Below are 13,224 nucleotides of genomic sequence, written 5' to 3' on the forward strand. Positions count from 1 at the left end.
GTTCAGGTGTGGAGGATGTATGTTTTAAATCGAGTTTAGGGAGTTCAAAGGTCCTTGTCAGATTCTCCATCATTGGTGTTCAGAACTCTAAATGTTGGGAACTCAGTGTCTTCAGACTGATTCCTACAGTAAACTAAGCAGTTATGCCACAGAACTGTGACTTTTTTTGTTGCATATTCATGTTGTTGTGTTCAGCATATGTATATATTTTTTCTTTTGAAAATAAGTTGTTTTCTGTTAGGGTTTTTTGTTGTTGTTGTTGTTTGTTTGTTTTTTGTTTGTTTTTTGCCATTTTTACCCTTGTTGGATCCTGTAATTGAAGTGCTTGCTCTTAACTTTGGTAGCCATAGTGAAGTGTTTGAAGTATACCACAATGTGCTTGAGCCATCTCTTTGGGCACAGTCTGTACTGAAAGTAAACATGTAGTTGATAGAGGTTGTTTTGACTTCTTTTTGAAGAACTATTACAACTTTGGCTGTCAATACCACTCTAAAGGGGAAAGAATGTCATAATATTTTTCATTCATTTTTCAAAATCTTATTTTGAAACCTGGAGAAGATGAGAGAGACAAATGGTGAAAAAATGAATAGCTGGCAAAAGAGGGAGGGAAGAAATGAGGAAGACTGAAGAACTTATATCTTCAGTTGTTTATTCAAACTTGTGCAAATATCAGGCAGGTATTGCTCTGCTATTAAGGCTGCTGAAGGATTAGCCTTTCACCCCAGCTCTTTTTCCTTCATTTTCTTTAAATCTGGTCAATCTTCATCTGGTAGATATGGCTCCCTTTAGGTCCATAGAGCACTGTAGTTTTTATAGTACATTATTTGAGTCAGGAATATGGCTCTGGCAAAGCTTTTAGCAGCGTTCTTCAAGCTAGTTCTTGGTTTCTTGTGCTCTTGGCCAATACTTCATTAGTCTGCAGTTGCTGCAGAATGTCATAGTGATGTTTTTCAATCTGAACATCTTTGGCACTGATTTCTCCCTTCCTTGCTACCCTCTTTTTTCTTTCATCATTTGTTATATTCATTTCCTTTACTCTTATTTTTTTTGTTTCCAGTCAGGCACGCATGCAGAAGTACTGGGTTATATTTAGATGGAGCTGTACCTCTGGAGTCAGAAATCTCATTATACTTATGGGATATTATTTTACTTCAATTCACTTGTGTATAACTTGTCCTAGACTTACATAATGCCTACTATCATAGCATGAAAATATTTTGTCAGTGTTTTAGATTAAGTGTACTGCTCTCTAGTTTCAAATCCTTACTGAATAGAGTAGCGTTTTATTTATGTCCATATGCTTCTGTGCTGATGGACATACAGAAGCAGACATCCGTGTATTGAAGAATGATGTAGAACATGGGCTGGAAATCACTCCTGGGCATTCCCTACTGTTTTTGGCACCAAGATTTTGAGCACTGCTGTGTCCTAGAAAGGATGACAGTAATTTGACTTGTTCAGATTTGGGAATCCTCTGAGGCCTGAAACAATATTTGTTCTTCTGTGCCTCAAATCTAATTTTGGAGGGAAATAATAGTGACCAGTGACAGTAAATTATGTGGGGAAAATGTTTCCTCTGCTCTGATGGAAAAATTGTTTGTTTGGGAGCAGAGTTGTTGCTATTATAGCCATCATGCAGCAGAGCCTGTGCAGAACTCCATGCCTTTTCTGGTGTGCAGAGGGAAGACAGCCCAGAGCAAGGGTTGGTCCAGAACAACAGTGGACTTGTGTGGGAGGAAGCCAGTGTGGCTGTTAACAGTGGGGAAACCTGGAAGAGTATAATTGGAAACATGAAGACTGCAGAGGTTTTCGGGCATTACTTGAAGGCTGATAGTAAAATACATACCAGTTTTTGAAAGGAAAGAAAGACCTGTTGTATGGACCATCCTAAGCCCAGCGGGGCACTTAAGTTGCTCTGTAGAAAGAGTAATTTTGGCTTCAATTCAGTTGGTTTAATAGCTGAAGTTCTACACAGACATAATTGGTTTGCTGTAGTTAGTCCTAACACACTTACTATGGAAAAGTTAGAGCTTTTAGCACAGTGCTGTAAATGCTTGCTTCTAGTGGCTCCTGCTTTCAGTGAGGTTACCAAATGTTACAGTTCTCTGTGGAAATTAACATCGTGACCTGGTATTTTTAGTACAACATCTCTGGGTTTGGCTCCCCTACATATCCAGGAGTCATTTTGCTGCTTTGAATGTTTGCCAAACACTCTCCGCAGCTAAGTATAAAACTTCAGTTATACTTCTGAAACCTGAAAGGTTTAGTGATTGAGCAGATTTTTATGTTTCATAACATTTTGGGTTTCGTACTGCATATACGGTCACTATGTTTTGACAGTATTTTACATTTTATTTTTACAAGTACTGTTTTATTAGATTAACTGAGATAGGAAGAATAGCTCCACGTTTATCATGAGGAACTTGCATGTTCAAACACTGATATTGAATAGTTTAAATCTCTGGAGTACAAGCTATAAATTAACATTAGAGGTCTCTCAACATCCATTACGCTGTTTAAATTGTGATGCAAAATTAATAGTTGCCAGCAGTTTCTACTTGGAGACAGATAGATCATCTCTTCTTCCATAGTCTTAACTCTCTTGAAATGTATGTGTTGAAAAGAATTTCTCAAAATTATAAAATGGCGCAGCTGAATAGTGTAATGGATCACCAAGACTTTTATTGCCTTTCAGGAGAAGCTTCATGTTTTCTTGCAACTCACTTTACTAGTTTTCCTAAAAAAAAAACCAAATCAGTGATACTATATGGTTGGCTGAGCATAGCCCTAGAGGACAAAAACCCATCTTGCTGGGACTTCTGATTCAGCCTCTTGACAAGCTTAGCATAAAAATCTGATATGTGAAGACATGAAGAATGAACACTTCTGTTACAAGAAATGACTTTCCCTACCAAGTAATACGGCCTTTTAGGCGTGCGGACAGAACAGTGAAGAGTGTTTTCACTACTGACTCTTTTTAGCATAAATACAATTTCAGACCCTGGAGTTCTTCATTTATCATGTTTCTCAAAAGTGTGAGAAATTTGGACATAGATACGATAAATAAATCAGTAGAAATCCCGCAGAGTGTGCTGCAGGATGTATTGTAGACCAGAACTTTTGCTTAAGAGCTTGTCATTTCCACTATGTGCGTCAGTTGTGAAAAACAGCTTGGCATCTTTCAAATTCTGCAACAGCTTATTGATTTGTGCTATAGGCTAAGGGCTGGACTCCTTGCTTCTCATGGAACATAGAAAGCTTGGGAGAAGAACTCAGAACCTGTGAATATTGAAATTGGAAACTAGCTGCTGAAATCAGGACTGTGCTTCTACCCATCTGTGGTAATAGTTTTCTCACAGTGTTCCTGCATATTAATCTCACTGCAGCTTGGAACAGCCTGTTTGTCTTTTTTGCTGTTGTCTTTGCCATTCTGATGATGTGCTGCTGGATGCACAGGACTAAGCCATAAAATCTCATCTCTTCATCCTATCTCCATCCCTTCTCACAACCTGTTACACGTTTTTGTTTGTTTCACTGCACAAAGGCAAAGCGGAGAGTTGGCAATTCATTACTTTTTCTCAGAACCTATTGTGACTTATATATTTTACACCACGTGTGAATGAAGATCCTTTGAAATTTCTTGGTTATTATTTTGGGGAAAATAAAACATCAAACTAGGCTTCTGATCTTTCATAACAGCATATAGAATTCCAGTGTGCAAATTTAATGCTTAAAGCAGCTGTTCTAGTCACACTTATTAATTAATTAGACTGGAAAAGAATGACTGAGGTTTGATTATATTTAAATTAGTATCTCAGTTTCCATCTATGTTGAAATCAAGATATATTTGTCTTTACAATCATTCATGAGGATGGCTTGATTTTTTTTTTTTTCTTTTTAATTTTTATTATTTTTTTTCCCCAAGATGAAAAATTTGCTGCTGATGTGTGGTGTGTGTTAAGGGTGACCCTATTTGAAAAGCTTAGTCAGGAATATTATGTGCTGTTTGTTGAAACTCTGGAGGTGAGAAAAAGCACATGGCCTAATGATAGCCTGACTCTCTCCTTGTGTTTGCACTACCTATTTAGTAGGTATAAATGCTCATCTGTGCTAGCACACAATAATAGGGATATGACATCTAGCTGTGTGATTGACTCCATGTTTATTTCATTGCTGCATTTATGCAGATATAATCAATGCTTTCATACCTAAATTCTCCTCTTGTTTTTTCTAACTAGTGCTGACCGTGCTACCAGGATGAAACAGTAAAATAAATATGTGAAAGGAGAGATTTTGCCTGGGAGAATCCAGTCTTAATACAGAGATTCTAGGAGCTTTGTATTAGATGTGCTCTGAGCATGTTAGGAAGGTATTTGTCTTCATCCCAGCAGACTAAAGATTATAAGCAACATTCAAAGGAAAGTGTACATGTGTAAGGGATGTGACGCAGTCAAATGCCACCTGAGACAACATGCGACTGTAATGGATTTACAGTGGACTGGTGGTACTGTTTCTTTCTTTAATAAGAAGTGCTGCAGTAAAGAAGAATTTCATATTGTTGTTGTTGTACAGATGATATATATTTTTTTTTTCAGTGGAGGAACCAGAACTTATTTGGTAACATCTTTAAAAAAAAGAACAACAAAGAAAACTAAGAAACCTTAGTACATTTTCTTGCTTCTTGTTCGTGTAGTTATGTTTTTATTTCTTTGGTTTACTTGTTTCTTACAATCTAAAATTACACTGTTCGTGCTGATAAATTCAGCTGAGTTTGACCTGGAGTATGTTCAAGCTGGAGCTTGTATTCTCCTAATCCAAGGTCTCCTTCACAAAAATCTTCCTTGGCTGCTGCCTGGCTGCAGCCTGTTCTGTCCTGTGGAGGCACTGGTGTCTGAGCAGATGCTTCATAGTTTTTGGTCAGCTCATCATTATTTATGATATAATCTGTGTCCTCATTCTTCAGCTGATCCTGTATGTTTCAAACAAGGAAAAATACTAGTGAAAGAACATTCAAGAGGATTTTTATTAAGTTTTAAATGAAGAGCAGGTTAGATACAATTCTTTTCACTGAATATCCTTATTTTCTTACTGTTTCAATTACTAACTTACGATCTTCAAGAAATCTTGATGATGATTAGGGCAAATACTTGCTTATCATGTTCAGCTCTTGGACAGAGTTGTGAAGTGTAATTTACTATTCAAATCTCTTGGATAATTTCAGTGCTTAAATATCACTGGCATTAGTGGGATGGAACAGCCAATGCTTTCTTTCAGCATCTGAGTCAGTTACTTAAAATCTGACTCATTAGCTGAATATGCATGGCTATTCTTGCATGGCACCTTCTGCGACCCCTCTCTACAACCCTGAAAAAATCCCTATAATCCCACACTGTAAAAGTAATAGGCTTTAGGAAAAGCACTGTGCCAGTGTTTCATTGAGTACAGTGACTTTTGGGGTACACTTTAAATAGCATTAACCAAGTTAGGTACTTACACCATATGCACTGGGGCTGGTCAGAAGTCTGGCAATAGGATTACACCATCCAGGTAATGTCGTTGTGAGAGGTGGACCAGCATGTGTTAAAATAGGCTTCAAGTATCTGCGATGTTTGTTAAAGAAAGCTTCCAGTATGGATTTGATACTAAGATGATTCTATAGAAACTTATTTGTAAAGCATAAGGGCAATCACCCAACTAGATGGAAACAAACAAAACAGCATTTATTTACTCATCCATTATTGCATTGACTTTTACCTCTCACCAGTCTCGGATGTGATGCTCAAAATCTGTTCTGAAGTATAGCAGAATGGCTGAAGTGAATGTCATGGGGTACATAAATGGGAGAAGGAATTGGAAGGGATGCAATACACGCTAGGTTATCCTGTTTGCTGTTCTCATCCGCTGTTTGCTGTAAAAGTGTGATCTTTTTAAAGTATTTCCTGTTATAATTGCATAAGATGCAATTGTATCAGCTATTTCTGTAAGAACGGTAGCTAACAGTTTTTAAGCATATACTAAGTTTTCTGTAAGATCAGTGCATTTCTTCAACTGACAAGTAATATTTCATCAAATATCATGTTTCTTTATCCTGAGGAACGTACAAATGTTATTCTCTGTAACACTCTACCTTCAGTATTTAATACATTTGTTTTACACAGTTGTTTTACAACATTCAATACATCTGTTTTACATCAATGCTTCTTTACATAGAAGCATACAAATACATTAAGAACAGGCTTTATGTTATTGTCTCACACGTCTCTCCTATCTTTATTCATCCAAAAGTGCTTTATTGAGATGAAAGAAAAACCTGTTCATCTTAAGCAAATATATCAACCTTGTGTCTGCCAATAGCAGCTCCCTCAAGCTGACGTATCTTCTCTGCTATTTTTACTTGCAAAGTAATTTTTGGTGTTCTTCAGACAGGTCTGTCAGATTTTTTTATTTTTTTGCAAGCAAGGGAAAAATTTCATTATTGATTGTTGACTGAAGAAATTGAGTCATGATAAACCCTCTAGCCTTTCAGCCTGTAACTGAGACTTGATTATGTGCTTGGCTGTTTTTCATACTACAGCCATAGTAGTTGTTCTGTGGTCTTTTACTTGTATGTGTATTTTCTTCAGTGTAACTCTAAAGAATTTCCATCGGAAGATTGTGAGTCCTTCATCCAAAAGTTAAGTAGTATACTGAGTTAGTGGGAAAGATGGTTGTTCAGTCCACTTAAATAAACAAATTTGATCAAAAACAACAATCCAGGTGGGATCAAAGTGTCAGTTGGATGGGATTGTGTAGGAAAGTTTACATCCTTCTGTTTCTGCAGGAGTAGGAAAAAAAACAAGAAACCTTCCTGACCTGATTTTATTTGAATCTTGAAGGAAAAGACTTCCCAAATGCCAAGTATTTGAGAGCTACTTTTAAAATGCAAAGTATGGAAGGTTTCAGTTAGAGCTGTTTTGATTTTAGCACTACAAAAAACAAACCTGATTAGAAAAGACAAATCTGCAAATTAGAGCCTAATTCTAGATTTTTCATCATTAGAAATATTGGCATTGTTAGTACAAACAACTTGAAGTGTTTGCACTGAGTTGTCATACCCAGTGTGAAAAATAGAGGCTTTTAATGGAAGCTTCACGTGATTATACTAAGTCCTTCTGTGCTGTTCTTTTATTTTCTTCCAGAGTAAGAAACAGAAGATGAGTATTTCTCTGCATTTCCTCTTTAAACTATGATCTCTTAGTGAGGCCTCATGTCTATGCAAGCTTATAACTTTATAGCAAACTATACAGCCCTCAGTCTAACTTGGCCCGTTTATCTCCTGTGCTTTGCACAGGCAACACATGTGCTTGTGTGAAGCCCAGCATCATACCAGATGGGAATAGGGGATGCATGCTGAAACAGGCAGACTACTTGGCCAGCAGTAATCTTCAATGTGGGGTTTCTACCCTAACCCCTTTCCTCTCCCCAATCTTTTGAGCCACCACTGCCTTTGGGATTAACTTCAGCAAGTATTTGATTGCTATGTGTAAACTTGCATGAAGACTTCATTTTGGGCTGTGATAGATCTTCTAAATCCCTTTTCACATTTGTTTTGCATTGTCCGTGCTTTTGCTTTTCAGTCTCTGAAGATGCTGCTTAAAGTGAAGTCATTTTTCTCCATCTTGTTATGATGCTTTTGGTTCTGTAATAAATTATTTACTTCTTGCTCCTTACTAGTTAACTAGTAATTAATTATTCAGTCCAATGAAAGAGCTTAACTTGCTGGGCCTATTTGTCATGTTTTAATGACCAGTGCTGTAAATGCTTTCTCTGTTGTTGGCACGGTTTCTTTATAGTATTACAGACGTAATCACATTGTTCAGTGCAGCATGAAAGGGGAATTTTAATCCATGTGTGATGCTGGCATTTCAAGAGTATATCAGACATGGGTTATAGCATTTTAAGGCTGGAAAAAAATCTTATCACACTCCAGTTGTTCTGGTTGCATCTCCTGGGAGAAAGAATTTAAATACAGTAATAAGATGGATTTTGCACTAACTCTGCTTTAAAAATTGGAGGAAAACCCCAAAGTGTAAAATTCTTTGCAGAACTAAGAAGATACTGCCTTCTATACCTTTCTAGAGCAGGACTGGGGAAAAGATAGCAGACAGATGTTACATCAGACAGCCTACTCTTAGACTTGCATTTCAGCTCTCCATGGGCAGGACAGGCATGGCTCAGATACTGGACTATGTTAAAGAGCGTTATTATTATTGGAAAAGTGGTGTGGCGGTTTTGAAATTGGGAAACTGAGTTTGCCATGCCTGCATATGCACATGTGTGATCCATCTTAGAATCAGTGTATAGTACTGGCCATGCTAATGTTCTTTTGCTCATCTAATCAAATACTAAATTTTTTGTTGTGTCCTTGTATGTCCTGGCTTTTACTCTCACAAACCTGTACCCTTGTTACTTGAACATCCCTTTGGCCTGACAGTTCCAGTCTGTGGTCGCCAGTGGCTGGACACAGTTCCTCTACCTTCTTCATTGTCACCAGACTCAGCACCTGTGTCAGTGTTTGCCTGCTCCCTTGTTCTGCTTCTCCTTTTCTGAATTTGAATCATATGACTACTTCTTGCTCAGCAATAAACAAAGATAATGCTTTTGTGGAGAAGACAGTCAGGAAGACAGCACTTTGGGTCTCATCTGTGTATGTCTGGCCAGTGTGGCCTGAAGTGAACCTCATACAGATGGTTTGCTGGGGTTGACAAGGCTGAGCAAGTGAAGCAGGGGCTGCTGGAGGATGCAGTGTGCTCAGAAGCAACAGGACCTTCAGGGAGTTGCTCATAAAACAGAAGTTGGTTCTGTAGAAAGCACATAGATAGCAAACTTTTCAAAGCTGTACAATGTGATATTCAAACTGAACTTTCAGGTCTTCAAGGTGGAATTTGAGATCTTTCCTTTAAGTACAGATAATTTAGGGAAGATCTCTTGAGGACTTTTCAGAGGGAAAAATAGGAATTGCTTCACTTTTACCCAGCACCCCCCTCAAAAGCAAAACAAAAAATTATAAAAAATATATATTTATTTATAAAACTACAGGCAACATGAATGAAATCTTCAAATGAAAGTTGTCAGTTTATCTTGATGAGAAATGCCAATGTCAGTAGCCACATATTGATAATTCCATTATGCAAGGAATTCTGGGATTTGAAAACAGTTTTTTGCCTGGTTTCAGAATGAAGAAACTGGAATCTCAATTTTTCTTTCAGTCAATGCACTGAAATGACTGTGTTTTTGTTAAAATGTCATCATTGGACACAATTTGGAGAATGTTGGTAAAATCACTGTTTTTAACTTAATGATATGAGGCTGTTCAAAGAGAAAAATAGCAAGGCAGAAATGTTGTGACTGTTTTGACTCAAAGACTTAAAGGAAATGCATTTCTCTTTTGCTAGAGGAGCAAGTCCAATTCTGATGGCTTTGCTAAAGAGAAAAGCAGTGATAGTCACATCCTCATTTTCTGTTTGCTTGACTTGAGCTTTTGAGAAAAAACTAATTTATAGTTTGAAGAGGGGGAAAAAACAACCGAATCCCATGAGCAGAAGTGACCACAGTTATAAATACATATGGCAGCTCAGCTTCAGCTCTATGAAGTACTGCATTTGGCTCAGGAGGTGTTTTTGCCTTTTTCCTCCTCACATAATGGTGGCTGTGTAACTCAATGTAATTCCACCCTTCCCTAAGGAGGCAAATGCTCTCACACTACAATATTGGCTATTAAAAAGCCCAAAAGTGAAGGAGTTCTTGTGATACAAGTCAGAATTACATCTAGTTTTTCTTTAAGACTATTTTCCTAAAGCAGGTAAGCTGGTGTTATAAGTACAGATTTGTTCCAAGTATGCCCTTAAATGCTGCTTTGCTGGGTGTTAACATTTCTGCTGTAGGCTTAAGTCTCTAGAGTCAAATATCACCACTCCCAGAATCTTTCCATTGTACAGTGTTTTGAAGGTTTCTTTAGTACTGCAGCTTTCATTTTGAAAGTTACCCTATTGTGAACACTTAAATTGTGGTTTGTGAATTCGTTAAGTCATGAGTTTCTTTCTTTTGTATTTATGAAGAAAGGTATAGAACATATTAAGGAAAACATATCATTTCTGTTCATTCAGTGTTTTCCATAAAAAGAGCATATTTTATTTTGCGGCTTGGTAGTGTTTCACTTTTTAAAGAGAGAAGGAGTTTAACGTTAGCTGTGTGATAGTATAAAGAGCAAATATTTCCTTTTCTTTTTTAATGCTTGCATAGGAGCAAGCAAGCCACAAATCTATGATTATCTGGCTAAGTTCTGCACGTGGCTAGCTACTGCTAACAGCTGACTGAGATTATTTGGTTACTTTATACAACAGCTTGTGTGCATGACTGAACTGGTGAGGCGCAGAGACATCTCCAACTTTTAAATGCACACAGAGCAGATTAAGTTAAAGAGGGGTTTCTCCTCCTGACTCTTATAAGAGAGGATGATCTTTCCTCTTGTACAACAGAACTTTCTTTGCTGTAGGGTGGTTCAAAAAAAAGCAGAGCATGATTATGTGAAATTCAATCATTATAATTGCAAGTATATTTTTGAAAATACCACAAGATTTAAGGTGATTTAACTTGTACAGATAAGCTAAACTGCATTGTGGAGAAAGTTAAAGAGGAGTGACTACATCTGTTCTAAGTGATATTTTAATTTAGAGTCAACATTAATGAATTCTGTCTGTCTGTGACTCTCTCTCTCTCTCTCTTTTTTTTTTTTTTTAAATGGAGTTGACTAAAAAAATAATTCCATCACTGTTGAAACCTGAAGTACTAAACAACTGAGGATAAATGGAATCATACTGCAGACCTGCAAAGCTGAATTACTGTGTCTCTTTAAGTGATTACTAGGTTCAGTCACATCTGAGGGCAGGGAGGGTGGATGAAAATCAGGAGTAATAAAAACTAGTTTAATGCATCCTCACTGGAAGGTCTGTTTGTCTGACATTAAGGTTCTCAAACCAGGTTTAAAGTCAGACCCGAAAAACAAACTCTGTCTTTTATTCTGAATATGACTAAATTTGTTAGGTTTCAGCTTTGAAACTAGAAGCACTGTAGAGATGTGTGCAAAATGGAAAGAGTTGATAGAATTAATCTTAGTTGAGTCTTTTTACAGATAAGTAGCTGCTGACAGATAAGAGGCTTGTTATCAGGTATGCACTGAGTAAAATGTCTGGTGTATTTGCAGACCATGGATTTCTAGTTGAGAGCTCGAAGAAAAGAAGAAAATTGAGACATCTTGCTCGAGTTATTTGAAGCCTATTGTTTCCCAAATTTAACACTTGCGTGCAAAGGAAAAAAATCTGAGATGTAAATGGAGACTTGCTTAGATAATTGATGAATGGATAACGCAGCTACTTTTGAAAAGAGAAGGATAGGACATCAGGAAGGGTAGGAGAATGCTCGTATAGTACTCAAATGGAATATGTGAACAGATGTGAATGCCAGGCAAATTAGCGTAAGAAAGCTCTGGAAGAGACAGACTATATGAGGCAACTAAAGAGAAGAAAGAACCTCCCTGACATTAGTTATATAATGTGAAAACAAGGAAATGACCATCTGTTTAACAACAGCCACCCCTCTCATCAGAATGCAACCAAATAATCATATACATGTCAACATTTTAAAATGCCTCAGTGAGAATGAATGAAATTTGTTACATATATGTAAATGTTATGATGTGGAATGCATGCCATGAAACATAATAATATATAATGAAAAGACTGTGGGGTACTTATGAAAACAGCTATCTAATTCATTATAGGAAGGCATGTAATAAAGAGGCAGCTTTCAATGTGATATTGTATAGGAGAATGCAAAAGAGATGTTCTCTATTACAGACTAATGGCTGAGAGCCTTCTCAGAGTTGCGTATTATAGTAAACTTCTCCAAAAAAACCCCTTTAAAACAACAACAGTAAGATAGAAGGATATCCCTTGGGCTACAGAGCAGGAAAAGAAAGAAAAATACAAAGGGTATTACTGGTGTGGTGTATGTGACTTTTTTTATTTTCAGAGAAAAGTGCATGCTTCACAATTGGCATCGTTCATAGGATCTGTCTTCCCACCAGCAGACCCTTTATAGCAGGATATGCAGAACAAAGCTAATGTAGCAGTCTTTCATCAATAAAGAAACACAGGCAAATCCCAAGGCAGTCTTGTCCTACAGTGTCTGAGCTAATTGGAATTGAAACTGAGATGAGTTTCTTTCCCTTTGACTATAGAAGAGTCTTAACAACTAGATTAGACTTAGCTAATAATTAGGTATCTAAAGTTTGATGTTACTCCAGGACATAAAAAGCAGAGCTCCTGAGGCGAAATATAAGAAACCAAATCTATATCTTCTATATCAGGGATCTTCTATATCAGCATCTTCTATATCAGGGAAATTTTAAGAGGAAAAAAAGTAAAAAAAAAAAAAAAAAGGATAGATTGCTATGAAATAACTTTGATGTCAAAGTCAACAACAGAAATAAAAACTTTAAAATAATTAAACTTGTGAAAACCTAAATGGCAATGATATTCATAGAAGGAATTTCCTCTCAGAAAATAATAATAATAAAAAAGAGTCCTGGTGTATCTGAAGATGTAGGAAATCTCGCAGGACCCTTGAAAACTTTTATATGTGTAACTTGAGTATAGTACCTGTGCTGTGAATGGTAATCTTCCCTGCAGAAAGGAGACTTGCTTGTGGGAAACCTTTTAGCTTGGTTATAGCACTGATGTGAGTGAGAAAAACTGTTGAGTTAGAAAGGAGGAACAGAGCTGTGACCTGGCTGTGCCTAGAACCTTAACACCTTAAAAAGTCTGATGCCATCTGCCTCAGATGAGATCACTTTCAAGCTCTTCACATGAAGCACATCTGCTGTATAAGATACTTCAGCCCCAGTAATTGGCAGAGGGAATAGGTGCGGAAGAGCAAGAGAGTTAGCAGGGATTTCTGTGCTCTGCATGGAAGATGGTGTTTCAGGAGGATGTTCTTGGCATTACTGCCTACTTGAGAATGAACCCAAAAAATGGATGTGTGAAAAATGAGAACTGGCTCTGTTTGTGTGCACTGCTAATACTGATGGCCCACAAGCCCGATCATTTTCAAGATGCAGGAAAGCTAAATCTAAACGTTAAACCCAGTCAATATAATTGGTTTTGATCTAACAACTTACTTCAGTCA

At 37.2% G+C, this 13,224-nt stretch overlaps 1 protein-coding gene across 1 annotated transcript in view; it reads right to left on the minus strand.

Annotated features, from left to right (window-relative positions):
• Window positions 1-4,665: 4,665 nt before the first annotated feature.
• The window catches only part of SLC9A9 (solute carrier family 9 member A9), a 147,799-nt gene continuing 139,240 nt past the window's right edge, over window positions 4,666-13,224 (minus strand). Inside the window, exons 15-16 of the mRNA XM_085513024.1 lie at window positions 5,495-5,600; window positions 4,666-4,969 (exon numbers count right to left, since the gene is read on the minus strand). Coding sequence (XP_085369150.1) covers window positions 4,739-4,969; window positions 5,495-5,600 — 337 coding nt within the window. The 3' untranslated portion in view covers window positions 4,666-4,738. The remainder of the gene's footprint in view (window positions 4,970-5,494; window positions 5,601-13,224) is intronic.

Source organism: Coturnix japonica, chromosome 12, assembly GCF_054131305.1.
Source record: "Coturnix japonica strain WE chromosome 12, WE-NBRP24, whole genome shotgun sequence".
Taxonomy (NCBI): Eukaryota; Metazoa; Chordata; class Aves; order Galliformes; family Phasianidae; genus Coturnix; species Coturnix japonica.